General features: G+C 37.9%; 2 protein-coding genes across 3 annotated transcripts; both read right to left on the bottom strand.

Annotated features, from left to right (window-relative positions):
• Positions 1-282: 282 nt before the first annotated feature.
• On the bottom strand, positions 283-5306 carry LOC102718392 (probable protein S-acyltransferase 22). The gene is made up of 9 exons (XM_006661638.2): positions 5049-5306; positions 4844-4957; positions 4194-4565; positions 3662-3730; positions 3489-3560; positions 3127-3255; positions 2671-2751; positions 1457-1642; positions 283-1202 (listed from the first exon to the last, which is right to left on the bottom strand). Exons 1-9 carry the CDS (start codon positions 5088-5090, stop codon positions 459-461), a joined length of 1809 nt encoding a protein of 602 aa, XP_006661701.1. The 5' UTR covers positions 5091-5306; the 3' UTR covers positions 283-458.
• Positions 5307-13545: 8239 nt separating this feature from the next.
• On the bottom strand, positions 13546-20744 carry LOC102718678 (alpha-L-fucosidase 2-like). 2 transcript variants are annotated; one of them, XM_006661639.3, is made up of 10 exons: positions 20450-20744; positions 20092-20237; positions 16951-17801; positions 16546-16678; positions 15991-16149; positions 15481-15711; positions 15202-15303; positions 14975-15110; positions 14172-14367; positions 13546-13968 (listed from the first exon to the last, which is right to left on the bottom strand). In XM_006661639.3, the coding sequence occupies exons 1-10, from the start codon at positions 20628-20630 to the stop codon at positions 13656-13658; spliced, it is 2448 nt and encodes an 815-aa protein (XP_006661702.1). In that variant the 5' UTR covers positions 20631-20744; the 3' UTR covers positions 13546-13655. The 2 variants fall into 2 exon arrangements, with proteins under 2 accessions (XP_006661702.1, XP_015697481.1); XM_015841995.2 differs by having other exon boundaries at positions 13769-13934.

Here is a 20744-nt window from a genome sequence, read left to right on the forward strand (position 1 = left end):
GAGTGGCTTCTTATAAACTAATGGCAGTTATACACAAGCACTTGATCCTACTGTAGTTATTACAGACGTAACATGTGAGTTGCAACGGACTAATGGTCGACCTGCACATGAATAGGGACCGACACATTACATGTGCCGTGAGAGAAGATGATAGAAGGACGGTTCTGTCTTTACACCAACAAAGAATATTAGGGGTGATTGTTTGGCTTTTATATTGGAAAACGGTATATTTATAAACGAAAAAAATATAAATAAAAATTTTTATGCGTATTCTTAGCGATATAAAAGTCAAGGCTGGAAAATAAACTTCAGTGAAAAAGCTCCCAAAAATGTCCTGCCACAGATCAGTCACTCACAGGTGCAACAAAACCTACAGCTTCTAACCAACAAGGCAACAAACAGGTTAGCAAAATCCTACAGCCAATTCACAACTAGCAGAAGCACAGCAAAATGACAAGCTAGCTAAACCTGGTGTTTGCAAAGAATCTCTCAGATGTTGGCAAGGTGAGATCAGCTCCGGTTTCTCGCCGGCCAGAATTGAGGATCGCATTGGACCAATTGGAGGACCGGTGAACGATCTTCGACGGGATGCGGTCGCTGTCCTCGCCTCCCGAGGCCTCGTACCCACCGCTCGTCGATCTCGACAGCGCGACGCTGCTCTTGGGAGCAGTGGATAATTCTGAAGCTGCGAGCGACATGAAGCTGCGGAGCTCGTCCGCCCCTCCACCGGACATCGAGACACGGAACGGGTGGAGATCAGGCGAGTCCAGGCTGCTCTGGGGTGATCCTGTTAGGTTTCTGATCGATGATGATGCGATGCTGGGTTGGAAGACGCTCCTTGGTTCATGCTTCAGTGGGGCTAGGCTGCCACATGTTTCCATGTCCTCCTCCACGTCGCTGCAGTTGCTATCGGGTGTCCTGGTGGTGGTAGTGGGATCGACGGAATTTTCTGATAGGAACTGCTCTCCTACGTCGGTTCGTGTCTTGGCATGATGCTTAGGATTTTCGTTTCTCATGATTGGGTGAAGAACTTTGGACTTCTTCTTCGCTTCCGCGGCTGCCTTTGAGACCTCCTCTGCATTGAGGCGAGCCAATGTCCATGGACTGATTTTTACGGGTCCTGCGGGCTTTCGTTTGGCGGTATCAGATTGCTTTGCCTTCTTGCTCCAAGTGTTCTGTGGCATTTCTGGGGGAATGACATGCTACAGAAATTGCATAAACAATAAGTATTTGGAAGATAGTGACAACTGAATTCAAAGCATGCTAGCCACTAAAATCAAGTGTAACTACACATGAAAAAGTTCAGAAGATAATACAAACAAACAACACTAATTATTTAAAACTAAACTCTAGCATGTCCACGTATCGTAAAGTCATAACTAAGAAACACAATGCTCACAACAATGCTAAACATAGTTCATCAGAAAAATGCTCATAATCTCATATTTTTGTGTACCTGATCTTCAAGGAACAGACGTGTTGGAGTGCACCATGAACCACGCTGAAGAGGCGCAAATGAGCTAGTTGTGCTAAATCCTGTGACAGAGCTAATGATGGACATCTGTGGGCTTTGGTGCTCTGTAACCTCCTGCTGCTCTTCTTGTTCTCTCAAAGCTACAATATAATCGTATGTAGTTATGCCCTGCATATAAGTACAATAAATCAACTTTTAACCATGAGATAGCTTGAATGATAAGCATATGTATTATATCAAGAAAAAAAACCATGTTTGGCATGCTACATACCCTTCATTCCAAGAATTTTATTAGCGAAGGATGGCTTGATGAACCGGACATATTTCTAGGCTAGTTTTCTATTGAGAGCAATTTTATAGTTCTGGAGAAGGTACCATGAAATACCACTTTTTCTATACTCCTATAAAAAGGAATAGTGGTCCACCTACCCTCACTACAGTTTTACAATTTAGTCCTTAAATTTCTTGATATTAAAAACTATTTAAATATAGATTGATATCTATATATAAATTCAAATTAAGGTGACTATTTCATATAAGAAAATTTGATAACACATCATAAAATCCGTAGCAAAGCACGGGTATTTAACTAGTTTTATGTAAAATTTGGTATCTCCTAGTACCTAGGTACTAGAAGATACCAAAATTTACACTAAATTTTGGTACCTCTTGATAGCTACTTAAGGACTGTAAAATTGCTCTTCTATTGATTCTGGGATAAGTAGACTACTCATTTTACATTCCCAGCTTATGTAGTCTACGAAACAGTTCTGTGCCAGTGTTTCTTTCTCCCTGCAAGGTTTTCCATACCAAAATGTGTTTATTGTCCCTAAGCACATCTGCATTTGCCCTGATGTTTTTGGCGATCTATATTTTCCAGTCTGATGGCAAGCTATACAGTGGCCAATGTGAACAGACTTGTCAAGATGGGTGAAATACTTAACAAGAGGAAGAAACTCACCATAAGTTATTACAGTTATTGAACAGTGCATAGTAGACAACAAAAAGGGTGTCATCGAAACTCATTTGTTAAGTTTTTCAGATATGGGAGAGAAGAGGCAGATGGAGTGTCATTATGATCAATATGAATTATGTTAAGAGAACAAGGGAAAATATTATGAACAGCACCTCTATATAAGAATTGGGAGAAAACTGATTTCTGGCATATAGCATCTGCAGGTAAAGTGATTGCTTACTTTCTTAATGAGCAGAACATGGAAGCAGAAAAGTTGGGCAAGGGGTATTGTTGCAAGCATTGCTAGTAAAGTACATGTCATCTGCAAAAATAATGTGTTAGAAACTGATAGGATGTGTTCTCAATACTGTAGCTAAGCAGAAAATTCTACACTATATATTGCTTCTCATTCATACTTTGAAGTGTTTACATATATAGTGTAAACAAGAAAGCAACAATAATTCTACATAATATTTGCTCTCACATAATCAATTACTGTTTTTATTTTTTTTCTTGAAAATGTATCAGTTAAGTTACCACAACGAAATAAAGGCCACATTGATAGGGTTTATACTGCTCAGATCTAAAAAGACCTATGGTTCTCTTTCGTAACTGCTAATGTACCAGTATTTTGACAATGGAACATAGGAAACAAAATAATTTTGTTCTCAAATATCTGCGAATTCCAGAAACTGACCACAACAATCACAAAAGCAGCTGTTGAGAAGCTACTTCCTAGCTTTGAAACGATCTGTCCGGAGAACTCCCCCCGCTTCATTAAACAGAGAATCAGCACAAGAATGCCCACTAACCACTGCATTATAAGCTGAACGAGTACAACAATGGATAGCTGTCAATGGTCAACCAGGAAAATAAAGGACATGGAAGGCACATGCAAAGCCTACTGAATTGCAGTTACTTTTGTTGTGCATTGAGTGATAAATGCAAATGCATAAGGAGCAACACAATAGGGATTAGTTCTTTTTTAAGATGGCACTAATTTAATAGTTCTTCAAATCCTGATATTCATCAAATTGAGTATTGAAGGTTTTTACTTACCAGGAGAACTGCTGAAGCCATTAGAATGAAGAATCTTTTGTAGTTTCTTTTTCCTATGCAATTGTTGAGCCACTACATGACAACCCAAATCAGAAGGAATGATAAGAATAATATTCCTTAAAAGGAGGCTTATTTTCCTAAAATAAACATTAAGGGAAAAGTGAAGAAAATACCCTGCAGTGATGATCAAAACCATCAACACACTTGTCGCAGACTCTACAATGCTTACTGTGCTGCAACACCTACATAATACCATACATTTTTTACTCCACCTCACAAAACTGTCCAGATGAGAATATTTTGCTGGCATTAGAAGGCATATCATCTAGTAGTATTTTTTTTTAAGGAATGAGATTTCATACCGTGTTCACAGAATTATTTCTGGATTAGTTTGTATATCGAGTGAAACAAAGCTCATTCAGATTCTTTAAAGAAGATACAGATTATTTCAAAATGAACCTGCATTGAGCCAGACAGCAACTGGTGGTGACTTATAGCTGTTGTGTTTCTGATGTTAACATACTAAACAGTGGTTTCATGGGCTCATAGCTTGACTACAAAACTGAGTATTTTAAGAGGAGAATTTCGATCCACATTTTTTTTTAAAAAAACCCAACTAATTGGGTTTAGTTTTAAGATTTCCTCTAAATTTAAGTAAAAGCAGACATAAAGTTCAGCATAGGCATACATCAGACTGCAAGATACCTCAACTTCACATAAGCTGCAGAAGAACATGCCTTCTTCACTTGAGTGCTGTTGCGAAGATTGATCGTCAGAGTGGAAGCATCTTTTCCATAAGCAAGAAAATGGGGTGCATAGCACATAAGGAATCCCACACAATCCAGGATGAGAAGATGGAACATTCCCTTCAAACATATTGCTTAACCTCTCACTGTTATTAACAACACTACAGCCATCGCTGAATGACTTTCCTCCGTGGTGTAATTCATGTTCTGAATTTTCTTGTGTTTGCTTTCCATCCTTATCTAATCTTGGATGTTTCTTTGCTTTAAAAATGCCCGGATCACCGGGATTAGTTGCAGCACACCAGATGTATAGCATGACAACACATGTAATCTGCAAGAAGAGCTTATATGTCATTCAGTGAAATTGTGTGAAATTGACTCAAGCAGTAGCTGATACTGATAGCATTCTAGTATCTACTGACAAAGCGCATTTTATTTTCTGCAGTTTATCCTTGTCTCTCAGTGTTATATCTCCATATGTTATACCAACCAGAACATGCACAGACCCCCCACAAAACTGAAAGGAGATGCAGATCTAAGTGCCATGAAGGAGTGACTACACAAGCAGGATAGAAACAGAATGGCATAGAAGGGCATACTGAAACTCACCAGTGGAGTGTAGAGACCCATGAGCACATACTGAAGCTCACTCCTTCCCACAAATGGCACAAAGAAGACATAGAAGGCAAAGCCCAGTGCCAGAAAAACTGCTATCGCAACCACCTGCATACGCCACATATCAGCAACCAAAACAAAGAGTATACACCAGAAAACATCAAACCAAAACACCAATAGATGGCATCAAGAACTGGACCTGCAGAGGATGGTAAGGTAGCTGCCACCCATGCTTCCTCATCGCCACAAGAATCCCTCTCAGAAACACCAAGAATCACCAAAGCATAAATGTATCAAGAACCATGGCTTTTTCTTCCGCCCTTTGCAAGCTCTGTAGATCACAATGCGAATATGGAGCAGCCAAGAACTCTGGTTTTCATGTTGGTATTTATTTTTTGTGTCAGTTATTGAGCAGCCTGCATTTGATCCCCCCTCCCTCGCACTAACTCAAGTATTAAATGCCCAGAAGAAAAGGCTGCATCAGTGCTCAGCAGGAGGAAGCACACCAACCATCACGCAGGGAGAGAGACAAAGAGAGATGGAGGGAGATGAATGAGGCTTGCTGCTACTTGCGAGTATAGTAGTATAGCCGTACATGTGTGGTTGGATTTATTACTGGGGAATATATAGGGGCTAGGTGGCGACGAGACCAAGAGGTTGTGCCAGCTTTGCTCGAGGAATAATTTATCCAGATTTGTTTACATCTTCGTCTTGTTTGAATAAGCTCAAATTAATTTTTATTTTAAATTTAATATTTTTATCATAGTTTATTTTTTATATTTTTAATAGCTAACAATACTTATATAAAAAAATTATTTATAAATTATTTTTTGTTTGTAAATGACCCGTTACTCCTCAATGTATCAGGTATCAATTATTTAGAAAAAAGTATTTAGAGAAAATTAATCAATAAGTGTCTGTCTCTAGCTCGTATATTTGCATAGGACGCACATCCATTTCACACCTCTTCTTTCTTCCCCCATATGCTTCCTCGCAACCTCACACATGGACAGTGCTACCTCTCCTCTTGACACCACCCTAAGCCCCACTTCGATGAGATTAACCTGTGTCGGCGGCGATGTGTTAGATACATCAAGGCTTAGATTAATCTCTATTTATTATAAGAGAAAAGGAACCGCGCTCTAAAAGAGGCCAAACATGTGCCAACTGGTTTGTCTAGTTCGCCAATATTTAATCATGTGAAGGGAAAAAAACAACTTTGTTGGTATGTTAGATCTCATAATTCTTGTTATTTAATGGTTGTGGTCAAACTTTTAAAGTTTTTTACTATTAATAACTTTTAAAATATTTAGATTAAAATACTAGGACAACATATATAAATAAGTCACAATTAAATATAGATTTAGAAGATTATATCATTGTCCAGAATGACAAGAATTATCCAACTATAGGGAGTAAATCCGTAGATGTATTTTTATTGAGAACTTAGTGATTGTTTGGCATTTTTAGGGAAAAGCCAAATGACACATTTAAAAAAAATTGTGAATAAAATTTTTATATACATATTCTTAGCGACCTAAAAGCTACGGTTGAAAAATAAATTACTATAGAAAATAAAAACAAACCAACTCCAATTTAATGTTAAAATTTAAATTTTGACCTATAACCATAACAGAAACAAAAAGACGGGGGTGTTAGTGGTTATTGTTCGAGTTGTATCTTGAGCGTACATTAAATTGTACCCTATAATCAGAAATTTTAAGCATGCCAAATATCTTTACAGAATTTGAATGCTGCAAAACCAAGGGATGTTCGCATGCGTAGTTTTAAAATTGTAGTTTTATATGAAAATAATTTGTTATTATCGGAGTCTATGAAATGTATGATTAAAGTTGTAGCAAGTCGATTTGTTTTGACAAAATAATTATGTTTTTAGATAAAATTCACTAGCTTTTAAAATACTACCTCGGTTTTTGTTTGATACTTTTAACTTTTGATACTATATTTGACCCATTCATCTTACTTTAAAAAGTTACATAATTACTAATAATTTTGGTACGATTTGTTTTATTACTAAAATTACTTTAAGCATGCATATAATTTGGTATATTTGCAAGAAAAATTGAATAAGTGAAATAATCAAGTGTGATATAAAAAAAATTCAACAGTGTGTTAAATAAAAAAAACAGGAGGAGTACATAGCTTTAGACAAAATACGAGTGACGCTTTGTTTGGAAATCTATTTATCCTCGTACAGAGAGAGTATACTACTGATGGCAGTGTATCGATCTTTCCAGGAACAAAACTACGATCATGGAACCTTGGCAATCTCCACATCTCATCAATCAGGAATAACGAGTCATGTAAAATTTGGCTACCGAGCATATATACTGTGCTTAGCGGGAACGAACATAATGTTGCTATAGATCACCCCATCTCTCGCAGTATGAGGTTATGATGCTATATTGTGCGTTTTCTTAGTCAAATTATTTCATTTCTAGTTATATAAACACAGTAGGTTTTTAATATTATAATAGTTAATTTTATCGTCTCGTTCCAGTTTGTTCTGTTAGGCTCCCTAGTCTGTTCGCGCACGTCATACGGTAGAGCTTGAGTATAGGAAAGTCTGTTGCTCATACTGAGCCTCCCCTTGTACATGTATAAATACACATGAGGATGCAATATATATAATCGTCGTTGATTGCCCCATCTCAATCTCAACATGCATGGTATTAGCCTTCTGTAAGGATGGGCATGAGTCGACCCACGAATAGTTTAGGTTCAGCTCTAGTTCAATAAAATAAACTAAGTTTGATTATAAAATAAAATTTAGTTTATTTAGTTGAATTAAAGTCGACGCTAAAATATCCACAGGTTGACCCACGGCCATCCTGGCCTTCTGTGGATCACCTTTCTTCTACTCTTCCGCTAGCTGTCTCTCCACCCAATGGCGTCCATCTAGCCCGTCGCAGTCCTCGGCACCTTCTCTCAGCAATCCTTTCATTGCCCCTGATCCCACACGCCCCTCGCTGCTGTTCAGCTCGTCGACATCCGCGCCCGCCCATGTGCCGATTATCCTCGAGCACGACGACGCCACCTGGAGAGAGTTTGGATAGGCTTCCCCATCGACGTCCGCCTCCGTCTCCACGATGCCGACTGGACTCAAATCAATTGACTACACCGGCCATTGTCTCCTGGCTCTACACGTCGGTGTCCAAGGAGGCGATGGACCACAACCCCACGGCCTTCTCCCTCTGGACGGCTATCCGTGGCCTCTTCCGCGACAACGCCATGCAAGAGTTCCACAGCCTGTACCAAGGCGAGATGACCATGCATCAACGCCTCCTACTGCACCCGCCTCAAGACTCTCTCTGTGAATAAGACAAAGTTACATAGATTTATCCAGATGAACTGCTAGTCATTTGACCAGTGCGAATGACGAACCAGGCGACGGCAAGAGCACGTGGCTGATGAGCATGGGTGTAGACCTGGATTTTCTTTCTGTACACTTCTCGAGCGGTTATACGATGCTGCTACTGTTTCCCTTCACGTCCTTCATTTTTTAATGCATGCTTGACTATTCGTCTTATTCAAAAAATTTACATAATTATTAATTATTTTTATATTATTTTATTTTTTTATTGTTAAGTATACTTTTATGCATATATATAACTTTACATATTTTTTTTAAAAAATTGAATAAGACGAATGGTCAAACGTATATAAAAAAAGTTAACGGCGTCAAACATTTAGAGACGGAGGGAGTATTTTTTTTGAAAAAATATTACTTTCTCTTTATGTTGTTTTTTAAATATTTAAGTTAATCATACGCTAACTTATCGCTCCATTTTAGTGTTAAAGGGAAAAGTTCCCGACCCCTGCTTACTAACACTGCCCAAGCATGCACACCACACCACATCTACTCACGATAAGAAGACAATGTACAGGTGGTAAAGACTTGCATATTCTAAAGTCTAAACTCATATCTGTAGCATCATAGTCACCAGGCTTGTAAAGTATCATTTTGGGGGTAAAGTCAATGTATACACCACAACTAATTATTAAGCCATGATCACTTAGTATTTGATTTAAATATCTAAATTTATTTTTAAACTCATACTAATTTAGATGTTGAATTACATATTATTTTAGATTACATAGTTGTTTTGTTCATTTGAAATATTAAACATCAAAAATATTATTTATTATAAGAAGATGTGATGTTTATATTGGATGCAAAACATATTTGTATAGTGCAGTTTTCATTAAATCTAGCTTTATAGAGTATAAATGTTGTATTAATATTAGATAAGGTAAATAAATTATTTAATTCAAATTATCCCTGCAATCGGTGAATTTGATCTTACAACGGTTCTAAACTAAGTATATCACTTTGTTGTTGTTTTGTTTTTGAAATAGTATATAAACTTGTTATTGCCAGGTTTGGAATTACAACCCGAGTTTGTTTAAATAATAATCGTATTAATAAATATTTGATAGATAAATAAATTCGAATGTTTGGTTTATATGATTGCGTTTGAAAGATTTATGATATTTTTTCTCATTATCATCTCTTGTACCGAATGCAATACATATTCTCGGGCAAAGAGAGTGTCCACGTGGCACAGTTTGGATGGAGCCCGGATCTCAGCTATTGCTGCCGCCCGAACACTGCCGCTGCCCTGAGCCGAGCTCCGCCGCCGTCGCTCGCCGTCCGATCTCCGCCGCTGCCCCGGCAAGAGCTCCGCCGCCGTCGCCCTGGCCGGCGCACGAGCCGCCGCCCCCGATTTGTGCCATCACGGCTGAGATCTGGTTCATGCCGCTGTCAACCGACGGACTTGGTAGCCGTCGTAGGCGAGCTGCGTGAACGCCATCCCGGCGTGCGCCCTCCACGCCTTGTCCACCCACAGCAGCCGCCCGCTGTCGCTGATGCTCCACACCGACGACGACCACCGCTGCAGCATCGTCATCCTTTCCCCCTCCCCTTCCTCCGGCAACTCCGCCGCCGCGACGAGTGATTCCTTGCGTCGCCCTCGTCGTCGGTTGGTGCCTTGGAGGCTTGGAAGGTGTCCACTGCTGGCTACTGATGCTACAGTGTTTCTCTGCCTTTTTAATTTGTGGATGTGTCTCAGTTTTCGCTTGCATATCAGGGCTAAAAGGGCGAGAAGAAGTCACGCTTTTCTTTTTTTCAATTAATGGAGCCTAGAGAAAAGCCGTCAGTGCTGCTGCGTGTAGCAATGTCGTGTATGCCTCGTGATCATCTGATTTGAAAGAATATTTATTTTTCATAATTAATTATGTAAATGATAAAATAAACAACTACAAACTTCAAAATTTATAAGGTGAAACAATAAGCTTTTATATATAAAAGGTATTATTTTGAAAGAACGCCGATCAAAAAACAATACACGTAAAACTAAGAGAAAAATATAAAAGATAAAACAATAATCTGAACATGTCAATTTAAAAAAGAGAGGCTATATCACTGGGACATGGACGTATCGTGGCCTGTTGGAAGGTACATATTTGTAATGGATCTCTGGACTTTAAAAGAAGAAAAAATAATATATTTGTAAACAGAAAATAATTTACAGATAAAACTTTTATATATGTGTTAATAGAGATAAAATAAACAAATATAAAACTATCAAAATCATTTGATTTTTACAATATCTATTTAAGATATAAATGATTGAGTTAATTATAAAGTAAGAAAATTACTATAGTAGGTTAGATGACATTTTATATAGAATGTTTTTTTACCTAAACACGTACGTCCAACGAAAATCCAAATACGCCATTATAATAAAATTTATCCATATATAGATATAAATCTTTTCTATAGTATTTAGTTTCTTACCAAACACATCTCATTTAACTTTTACTCAACCTTCGGGACACAATCACATTTGAGAAGCATTATAGTTTTTTCCTTTATTGTTATTTAGTTCTTTGCTCTTGCAAATTACAGCATGGTCCTAAATAATTCAATTGTTGCAAAAAAAAATTATACATTGACAATAAATACTGCTGAGAGAGGGGGAGGGGCCATATAAAAACCACCGTGCCGAAGGAGGGGTGAAATGGTACTGACAGAAGGAGAGGGGCCATATGTTTGCTACAGAATGGCCAAAAAAGCTAGAAAAAAATAATAGTTTAGAAAAACATTGTAAAAACATTAATAAATATCTTATCCAAGGAAAAAATGATTACGACGATTCAAAATGGCTCACCAATATCATCGGTGTTAAAATATCCCTAACAACAATTTAATAATGTGTTTTTGCCAAGGTCAAAAAAATCAAATCTATTTTATCTCGATCTATATATGATAAAAAATTACAGATAAATTAGATTTGCCCAAACTCATTTGGTTGCGACAATACCACGCTATTTTTTATTTAAAGTAATTCATATAGCAGTGCATATTTATAATCATAAATCATAAAAAAAATGGTTCCTCTGTATTTACACGCGGCAAAGTCGTGTTGAAAGTGGGTATAGAACTACTAGTATATGATAGATAAATATAGCATGCTCATCTTTTCGCTTATGATTATAAGCAAAATTTGAAAATTCAACCATAAATTTAGAGTTGATCTTGTGGTTTTTTATCGTATTTTATTTTTCTGACTTGGCTTTTAGATTAGTATGAACACATATATAAAAGTTTTACTCATAAATTATTTTTCTTCGTAAATATGTCTTTTCATTTTTTTCATTAAAAAACCAAAAGATGACCTTTCAGATATTGCTATAAATTGTTAAACAGAGAAGGAATATAATATGCACGATTGATGTATGTATACAGTAGTAATATGGTCGTATATGTCGCGCTTTCGTTGCCATTTGGCAGGATGCCTGCCATACTTGATTATTTTCTGCTCGTCTGCCTCAAAAGAAGATGCAATCTCTGCTAAGCTTATCGATCACATGAGCGGTCAAACGATGCCACATTGACTCCTCCCTCTCCCCTGCTTTCTCTTCTCCCTCCATATATCTACGATTACTCAACATGCATGGCCGTGTTCTTCATCCTCCATCTAAAATACAGTAGTTTAATTTGGGATTACGATTACATGGCGTCTAATTATATCTACTATTAAATATGTTTTAAAATATAACTGTTTTTGAGGTTTGGACAGGGTCTTCGCGATACTTAATTTGGCGAATAGCAGTTATAAAAATATGTTATTTTAAATAAAGAAAGTTACATACTACTCTATTTATCATTGTAATATATAAGTATTTCTAGTTCTAGAATATGGATTTTGTTCTAAAATATAATAATTTTATCATTATTTACTATACTACTTGTCACATTAATCAATATTTTTCATTTAGATTCTTTTTATTCTATCCTTACCTGCCCTATCACCGCAATTCATTCCTCCTTTGTTAAATGACATCATAGTCTTCTATTCTTAGCCTTAATTTCTACGTAAAAACCTATAAATGATTACATTTTGGAACGGATGTAGTTGATAAATCTGGCAACAGATAATTCTTATTTATTGTTTTGTATTAGTACTTAAACTTTAAAATCTTAACTATACAACTATATTTTACAACAGAGTAATATGTCTTTATATTTTTAAACGTAGGGAGTGTAGTACATGACTGCACGCCTGCAACTACGTGTGTCTTTCCTTCCGTCGGTAGTTAGTTTTATAAATCAAGAGTTTGTCAGTGGCTAAATTAACGGAAAGTCTTGTATCACGTGCTACCAGTACGTGCTAAATTTCAAAGCTAGATATATTTTTACCAAACAAACAAAAGCATTCGGTGTCTGTACAAGAAGAACGCACGCTCACCTATGGACACTCCAACACAGTAGTATAAGTTAATACAGTAATATGGGAATGCCCCCAATATTATTTGGCTTCAAACAAATCAATATATATGTAGGCTGGCCTAATATAAATGTTGGACCTAAATTGGGATGATAGAACATTTGTCATTTAATCCTGTATGATATATCCAAATATATTGATATAAACATCAAACATAAAAGGGGTGATCTTTTACAATATATTCAAAATAAATAATTTAGAAATAAAACTTTTATATGTGTTCTTGGCGATCTAAAAGACAAGACTGAAAAATAAACTATGATAAAAAAAATCTCAAAATCAGCTCCATACTTAAAGTCAAATTTTTAAACTTTGACTTATAAGCATAGGAAGAAAAAAAAAAGATGACGGTGTTTTTTCTTTTCGGAATTTTCGGATGCTGATGGGATATTTTTGTCTTCAAGCTGGAAGGCACATGCACTGTACTATGTACAACGCATATGATTGCTAGCTATGCGAATCTTTATTATTTTTTAAGCCTTTTTATCTTTTATTTTTAAAACTAAACTATTCCAATACTTATTTGATATATAACTTTTTAGCCATGCCACCCTGTCTGGCTACGGAGTGTTTAGTTTCAAAACTAAAAATTAAAAAAGAATCCTAGCTATGTGGTGTACCATGACAGTGGAAGCTCGGGCCATGCTGATAGAATGACAGTTAATAAATGATATTGCAGGGCAGCCACAGTTCCTCCCTGGCTATCCTGGAAAACATGCCCTATTTTCTACTGTCTCCCTTTCTTATTATAAGACTTTTTAGACTTGTCTAAATTTATTTTTTAATAAATATATATAATTTATATATGTGTCTAGATTCATTAGCATTCATATGAATTTAGGCAATGCTAAAAAGTCTTACGTTGTGAAACGGAAAAAATACTACACGAGCATATTATTCCAATGCACCCACGAATTCACACCATCATGTCCACACGAATAACGATCAAACCGTACACATTGACATGCAGAGGATCTTTGCTACTATTTCACTTACCAAGTGGGCATTGTCTCGACGCACTGTAAAGCCCCATTGAAGCTGTAAACATTGCCCTCTGAAACTGTCACCGTAGCGACTTGTCCACCGTAGTGCAGTCTAAGGACGCTGCTTGGATTGTGTGACCACAGTGTTGCTTCTTGCAGCTCCCCTTTCTCCCAGCTGATGTCCACAGTCACGTTGCCACGGGCCCTCAACCCTTTGACATTGCCTCTGGGCCACTTCGCGCGTGGGAGCGCCGGTAGCAAGTAGAGTTCACCATCGCCATAGGTGCTCTGAAGCAACATTTCACAAATTGCAGCTGTGAATCTGTAAGTGAAAAGTTTAGAGGCATGCCAATAACCATAAGTTACATGCAAACCAGGAAGGTTTTCTGCTATTAGTAATATCGGTTTTTTTTTTATAGGTGGCATAGAACAAGCTTCGTTAAATTTGCAATATAAAAGAAATTAGCAGGCAGAAGGAAGAAAAATAAATGACAGTGATTTACTTAAGAAGGGAGAAATTTGTACCCAAAGTTTGCATCGATCTGGAACGGTGGGTGTGCTGTCCAAAGATTGGTGTACAATCCTCCCTCAAAGTCAACCTTGCCACCAGCAGGAACCAAAGTGATCAACTTTAGGATCATCCTGTATGCGTTCTCGCTATTTAGAAGGCGTGCCCACAGGGCCATCTTCCATGTGGTTGACCATCCAGGTCCATCTTCCCCTGACAAGTAAGCAAGCAACCATGATAAACTCGATAAATGTGGACAGAATTGTTTTTTAGCTTTCCATAATGTAACCGAGCAATTTTCACGAGATTATTTTTTAAAAACAAAATTGAAATTTAATAGTTTATTTATTTATTTTATATATACTGTTAGTCATTTTTCCCATGTTTACATTGCTATTGAATTTATTACCATCACTCAACCAATTCAACAATATTAGTCCATGTGTTTGGTTAAAATAAACTGAAATTATACAATAACCATGAGAGATAAATCTCCCTGTTCTGGCCATAACAAGGGTCCAGGAAATCTCATAGATATGAAATTTGCAGTCCTAATGACAACAAGCAAGCACAGAATAAAGTTAGTATCTATTTTATTAGATACAAGCTTCTTCACTTGTTAATATTTTCAGGCTCCTAACATATTACTTTGTGTAAACTTCTTAGAAGTTTTTTATCTGAATTACTTCTTAATTTATGGGTGCCCTTAGACTTCATCCGTAGATGTGTTCATTAGTTCACCCATATGCATTTTTTTACATGGTAGAACCAAATTTGCGTAGTAATAAACACCATTCAGTTAGTCGTTGTGTTCTGCAACCTCGTTTGCGGAGGCTATTGGCAACAGCATTGCAAATCTCAGGATTTTTCTGCATGGTTATGGTATGACCAGGGTAAAGCCCAAACAGATGTGACAGATGCCTATGATGGACTTCTGGGTCATCAAAATCTTGTGCCTGCATTTAAAACACACTATAGATTATAGATAGTAGATCATATTCTTTAAAAAACAAACATATAAAGTAGCCTTCAGATTTGGACTTTTACCCATTCCATGATCGTGTGATCTTGAGCAATTTTAATTGGAGGGAGCATTGGGAGGGCCTTCTTGATCCTCTCGACCAGATCTGTATCACATTTTCCCAAAACCTATTGGATAGCAGCACAGTGGGAATATAACTGAATCAACACTCGGTTCATGGAAGAAAAGTTTCTATATATAATGGACATTGGTCTTTCTTTTCCTTAAGAGGAATAGAAGATTAAATCTGTATCTCTAATTTATGTTATTATACGACAGAAACTAGCCTTGGATGGAATTATTACCTCAGCGGATGAAACGACAGCTTGGAAAACATCCTGTATAATAGAGATGTCCATGGTCGTTGAACAGCTCACACTGGCAAGGTGACCACCACTACCAGGAGCAATGAAAGGATGCTCTGGAGAAGTAGATGGATTTGTTTCCAAATAGCCTCCTGGCCCTTTGATTAACCAATCAATTAGAAACATTGCGCATCCTTCCAGCAATGGATATGCAGTCTTCTCCAAAAACTCCTAGAAGATAAATAACATTGACAGATATGTTGTTTGAAAGAATTCGTTTGCAACTCAAATTCAATCTCTCAAGTGCACCTGATCATAATAAATTACAAATCTGGGCAATAAATATCAGTAGGAATATCCAAATAAAGATGAACTAAAAGCTTCACCATATAATTACAAACATAATAAAACGATATACCAGGAATGGTAACTTCTAACCAGAGATGATCTGTACAAAATAAGAAGTATACACCCTTATGCTTGCAGAGTGATAGCATAGCTAGTCCTTACTCTGTCCAGCGAATACTGGTAGTGTTCCCAAAGATGTGTACAAAGCCAGGCACCCCCCATTGGCCACAATGCGTACATAGCATCTACATAATACGCAGATGATTTTGCCCATATGTCCGAGACATGATGAGTTACCCAGCCACCTGCTTGATAATTGACCTGCCACAAAACAGTGTTATCTCAATCATGGATAGAAAAGATAGGATGCAGTATTAACTGTGTTTTGTCTGTCATAAACATTAACGATGCTCTATAATGGCAATAAAATCCACTGTTATCCTCTAGGTAACTTGCATTCGGAGTTTCCCTGCATTTGCATAAGCACATCATACAAACACAACAATTATATAGTATTTAGCAGTTGCATAGCATTTTCTCCCTAAAAATAAAATAAAGCAGGAGGTTTGGTTATTATGTTCGTGTTATGTTCTCCCATTTTTAAGCAAACATTTTACAATGATTCAACTGTATAAGAAACTCCAGTTGTGCTATTTATACCTGCAGCAGCCTTACTTTTTCACTAAAATCAAACAAGGATGGTAGTCTAGAACTTACTTTTGCTGTTTTTGTTCCGTTTACTGCAAGAGATGCTATGAAGGCAAATAGTGGTTCTTGGCATTCACTAAGGTTGCAAGGAAGTGTTGGCCAATAATTCATCTCAAGATTTATGTTCAGGTGAGGAGAAGCCCTGAAATTAAACAGCATGAGTCTTCTATCCATAAAACAGATCACAACAAGGAAGATTAATGTTCAACACAAAAGATTAAATACATGCCTTTCTCAAAGAGCTAGAAATTAAAAAAAAATAGAAAAAAAGGAAAATAAAAATGTACAATGTACTGTGAAATTTACACAAACTAATAGTACATGTTTAAGTGAATATTTGTGTTTGGGAAGTGAACAGGAAATGAAATAAGTAACAAAGATAACCAAAGCAAAAGATTTTATTCAAAAACTTACTCCCAAGCAGGTGCAAGATCTTGGTTCCATATTCCTTGCAGATTAGATACTTGTGTCCCAGGCCGAGAGGAAGAGATGAGCAGGTACCGACCATACTGAAACAATAATTCAACCAAAGAAGGATCCTCATCGCTTCTAAAGGAATTAATTCTTTCTGCTGTAGTCTTTTTGTCCTGACCAGCTTCTTCCAAGATTGCTTTATCAAGCATCGGTTCTTGTGATAATTCCAGTGTTACACGGTGAAAAAGACCCTGATAATCTTCCAAATGAGCAGCTTTGAGCTGAGCAAATGTGGTATTCCTGCTGATATTCAATGTCCTTAGAGCAGATAATTCAGGGTTTAGTTTTGACTCTGAAGGACTCACGAAAGGCCCATCGAATGAGGAAGCAGCTGTAACCAGTAAAACAACCCAGTCTGCTGTATCAATTCTTAGTTTTTGGTTGTCAATAACGGTGACTTTTGCAGAAGTGCCACCAATCTGTAGCCCAACAACAGCTGCAAACTTGATTCCAATAGCATCATTGGCCTTGTGGTGACGAAATGCAGGTCTTTGCCCTGGACAGGTACCTTCCATAATCATCTCATTTTTATTTGTTATACGAACACTGTGCTCTAATAGACTGTTTAGGGATAATGTCAAGGAGACTTGTCCTGATTTGTTAGCAGAGATCTTGGTGGCAACAACCTGGTGTGGATTGGAGCAGAAGTGCTCCCTACTGTACTGAACTTCCCCAATATTGTAGGTTACGTACACAGTTGCAGTATGTAAATCTAGCTCTCTTTTGTAAGAAGTATACCCCTGATTAGATGAGTCGAACTCCAGATTTATGTCTCCAAGTGGTTGATAGACCTTCGTAGAAGAACAAAGATTAAAAATATATTTTCCTTCAAATTTAAATGAACCTCTTTGCACATGATCAGTCATGTTTGACAACCAGTGTGACAGTGATTCATGGCATCCTTATATATTTGTGGAACCCATTATCCCTAGTATTGCATGGTAGACTAATATTCTATGCAAAATTCATCGGCAGTTGTGATTTGAGCTCATCAAAACTATCATATGTTTTGTTGAATAAGCATGACACAGTTCCACATTCAAGCAAAGTAGATCAAACCAAAAAAAAATCTCGGTTTTACTTTGGAGGCTTTAGAAAACAAAAATTTCCTAGCCAAATGGATTCATTGGATCAAGAGTTGTAGGGAGGAAAAGTGTATGTCAATGTCAAATGTGAGAAAATTAAGTTCTTTAGTAATTAGTCCTTTTAATCTTTTTAATTCTGACCTAGACTTTATTCTCTAGAAATTGGAAAAGAGATTATGTACCTGGCAAACTACAAACATATCTTATGGAGGGAGAGCTGTGAGACAGGTATCCTTCATCTCATCCATCCCTTCTTATTCTTTGGGGCTCTACCTTCTCCATGAAGGGATTCACAATAAAATGGATTCTATTAGAGATAGATTTTACTGGGAAGGAGTTGGAGGGAAAAAGAAATATCATATGGTGCGTTCGGACAACTTGGCTTTCCCCAAGGAGTTTGGTGGGTTAGGCTTCACTGAAACTAGAAAAATGGATACTTCTCTTCTTTCCGAATGGATCTACCAGCTTGAGAGTGGTGTGAAAGTTAATCTTTGCATAGCGATGTTGAAGAAAAAATACCTTAGTAGAGCTGTTTTTTTTTTTACCAATATTCAGAAAATGATGGGTCCCAATTTTGGAAGAGTTTACTCAGTATTAGGAAGTGGTTCAAAATGGATTGTCAGTGGAAAATTGGTGATGGCAAGCATTTATACTTCTGGGAGGATACCTGGATAGGCAATTGCCCTCTAAAAATTTACTTCATCCGCTGTATGTTATTTGCAACCAGCAGAGTTGTTTGGTTGCTGAGGTTGGGAACAGTGGGATAGATTTTCTAACTTTTAGAAGAGGTTTTCGTCAAACTGAGTTGGCAGCTATGTGACCAAGAGGAAGAATCCATACAACATATTCTTGTCAGTTGTGTATTCAGTCGACAGGTTTGGTCTTTGATCTTGCAGCTGTTGGGCTTCTTCTTTACGCTCCCTGATCACAACACTCAGATTTTCTCTACTTGGTGGTCTAGAGCAGTGAAGGCGTTGAGGAAGAATGAGAAAAGGGGTCTTAACTCATGATTATCTTGATTGCTGGTGAGATTTGGAAACAGAGAATTGACTGTATTTTCAATGGGGCTACTCCTAATGTGGAAGTTGTTCTCCAATCAGTGGCATCTGAGGGTGCCCTTTGGTGCTTGGCAGAAGCGTCAAGACTGCAGGAGCCTTTTGCTATGGCGGTTGTGTTAACTCCGTGGGGAGGTCAGCATGGGTTGTATTTGTTTGTTCGGGTTGGTGGCATGAGTTGTAAAACCTTGGTGGTGGTGTTTTAGATTATTTTCTAATCGTTAGCACTCACTACCTTTCTTTCTCCTTCTTAATGAAATGATACGCAGATCTCTGCATGTTAAAAAAAACTACGGTGGCAGCTTGGTATGAACTCAGGTTTTAGTTGAGTCTTTTAACTTTAACTAATCAAGCTGATTCAGTAATTTGGGTCCTTGATAACAAAAGGAGATTTACATCTAAATCCATGTATAGGTTTATGACCTTTAGAGGTTTCAGATAGCTGGCTGAGTTTATCATGGGCAGATCTTATTCCCATTTAAGATTCAGGCTGCTGCTAACATTAAAGCCAGAAATTGGGAGGGTTCAAAATTTTGTAAACTTTGTGGTCTTTTCGAAACCTCTCAACATGTAATCTTCCAATGTCCTATTGCAATGTTTACATGGTGCTTTTGCATGGATACTTTGGGGTGGCCTTTGCTCCTCACAATAGAGATGTTATTTAATTATGTGCTAGCTCATAAATGTAATAAACAGAGTAGTGTAGTAGAGCTCATGTGCATGCGGCATATCAGCAGCAAAAGTAATGGAAATTTTAAATGAAAACAAAAGGACTTATATGCTGCAGACCAGAATTTACTAAAAAGAACATTAATGAGATGTAATAAAATATATTGTTGAAAATGAGATCAGTATTAATAACAAAAACTGGAAGGGAAAAAACAGAAAAACATGTTAACGTTTGCAACTCAGAACACCAAGGCTGGCATGCTCACACGTACCTCTGTTGGACCACCGAAGAGGCCAGATGCAGCCTCCGTAGCATCAACAAACTTCCCTCCATCAACGAGCTTCCTGATTACAGCGAGGGCATATGGCGCGTTCGGGTCAGTGTAATTTCCAGGCACGCCGGTCCAAAGGGTATCATCTGCAAGATCATTTGGGGTTGAACACATTATAGACCAATGCATGCTGGTATACGCCAACTTTCGTTGTGCCTAGTGCTAACACATGAAAAAAAGAAGACGACTGGGCATTTCGTCGAACATCTAGTGAGCAGCAACAACACGACACAAAAAATAAACCTCGGGCGCGCGCGCCGCGAGCTGAGAGTCAAGAGATTCATTAGCGACGACGTACGATTGAGCTGGAGCTTCTCGGAGGCGACGCCCCCCCAAACCATGGCGCCGAGGCTGCCGTTCCCGATGGGCGCCGCGTCCGTGAAGTGCTCGGCCGGGGAGTCGAACGCCACCTTCAGCGGCCGCTCCTCCTCCTCCTCGTCGACCGGCGGCCAGCGCACCCACACCCAGCCACCGTCCATGGGAGCGAAAGGAGAGGGCGAATCTTGGGTGGAGGCTAGAGGCTAGAGAGAGACATGTAGAGCATACTTCGCCATTGGCATCTGGGCAATTAAAGCTTCCATTTTGGGGTGGGT

The sequence above is a fragment of the Oryza brachyantha genome, chromosome 10 (genome assembly GCF_000231095.2).
Source record: "Oryza brachyantha chromosome 10, ObraRS2, whole genome shotgun sequence".
Taxonomy (NCBI): Eukaryota; Viridiplantae; Streptophyta; class Magnoliopsida; order Poales; family Poaceae; genus Oryza; species Oryza brachyantha.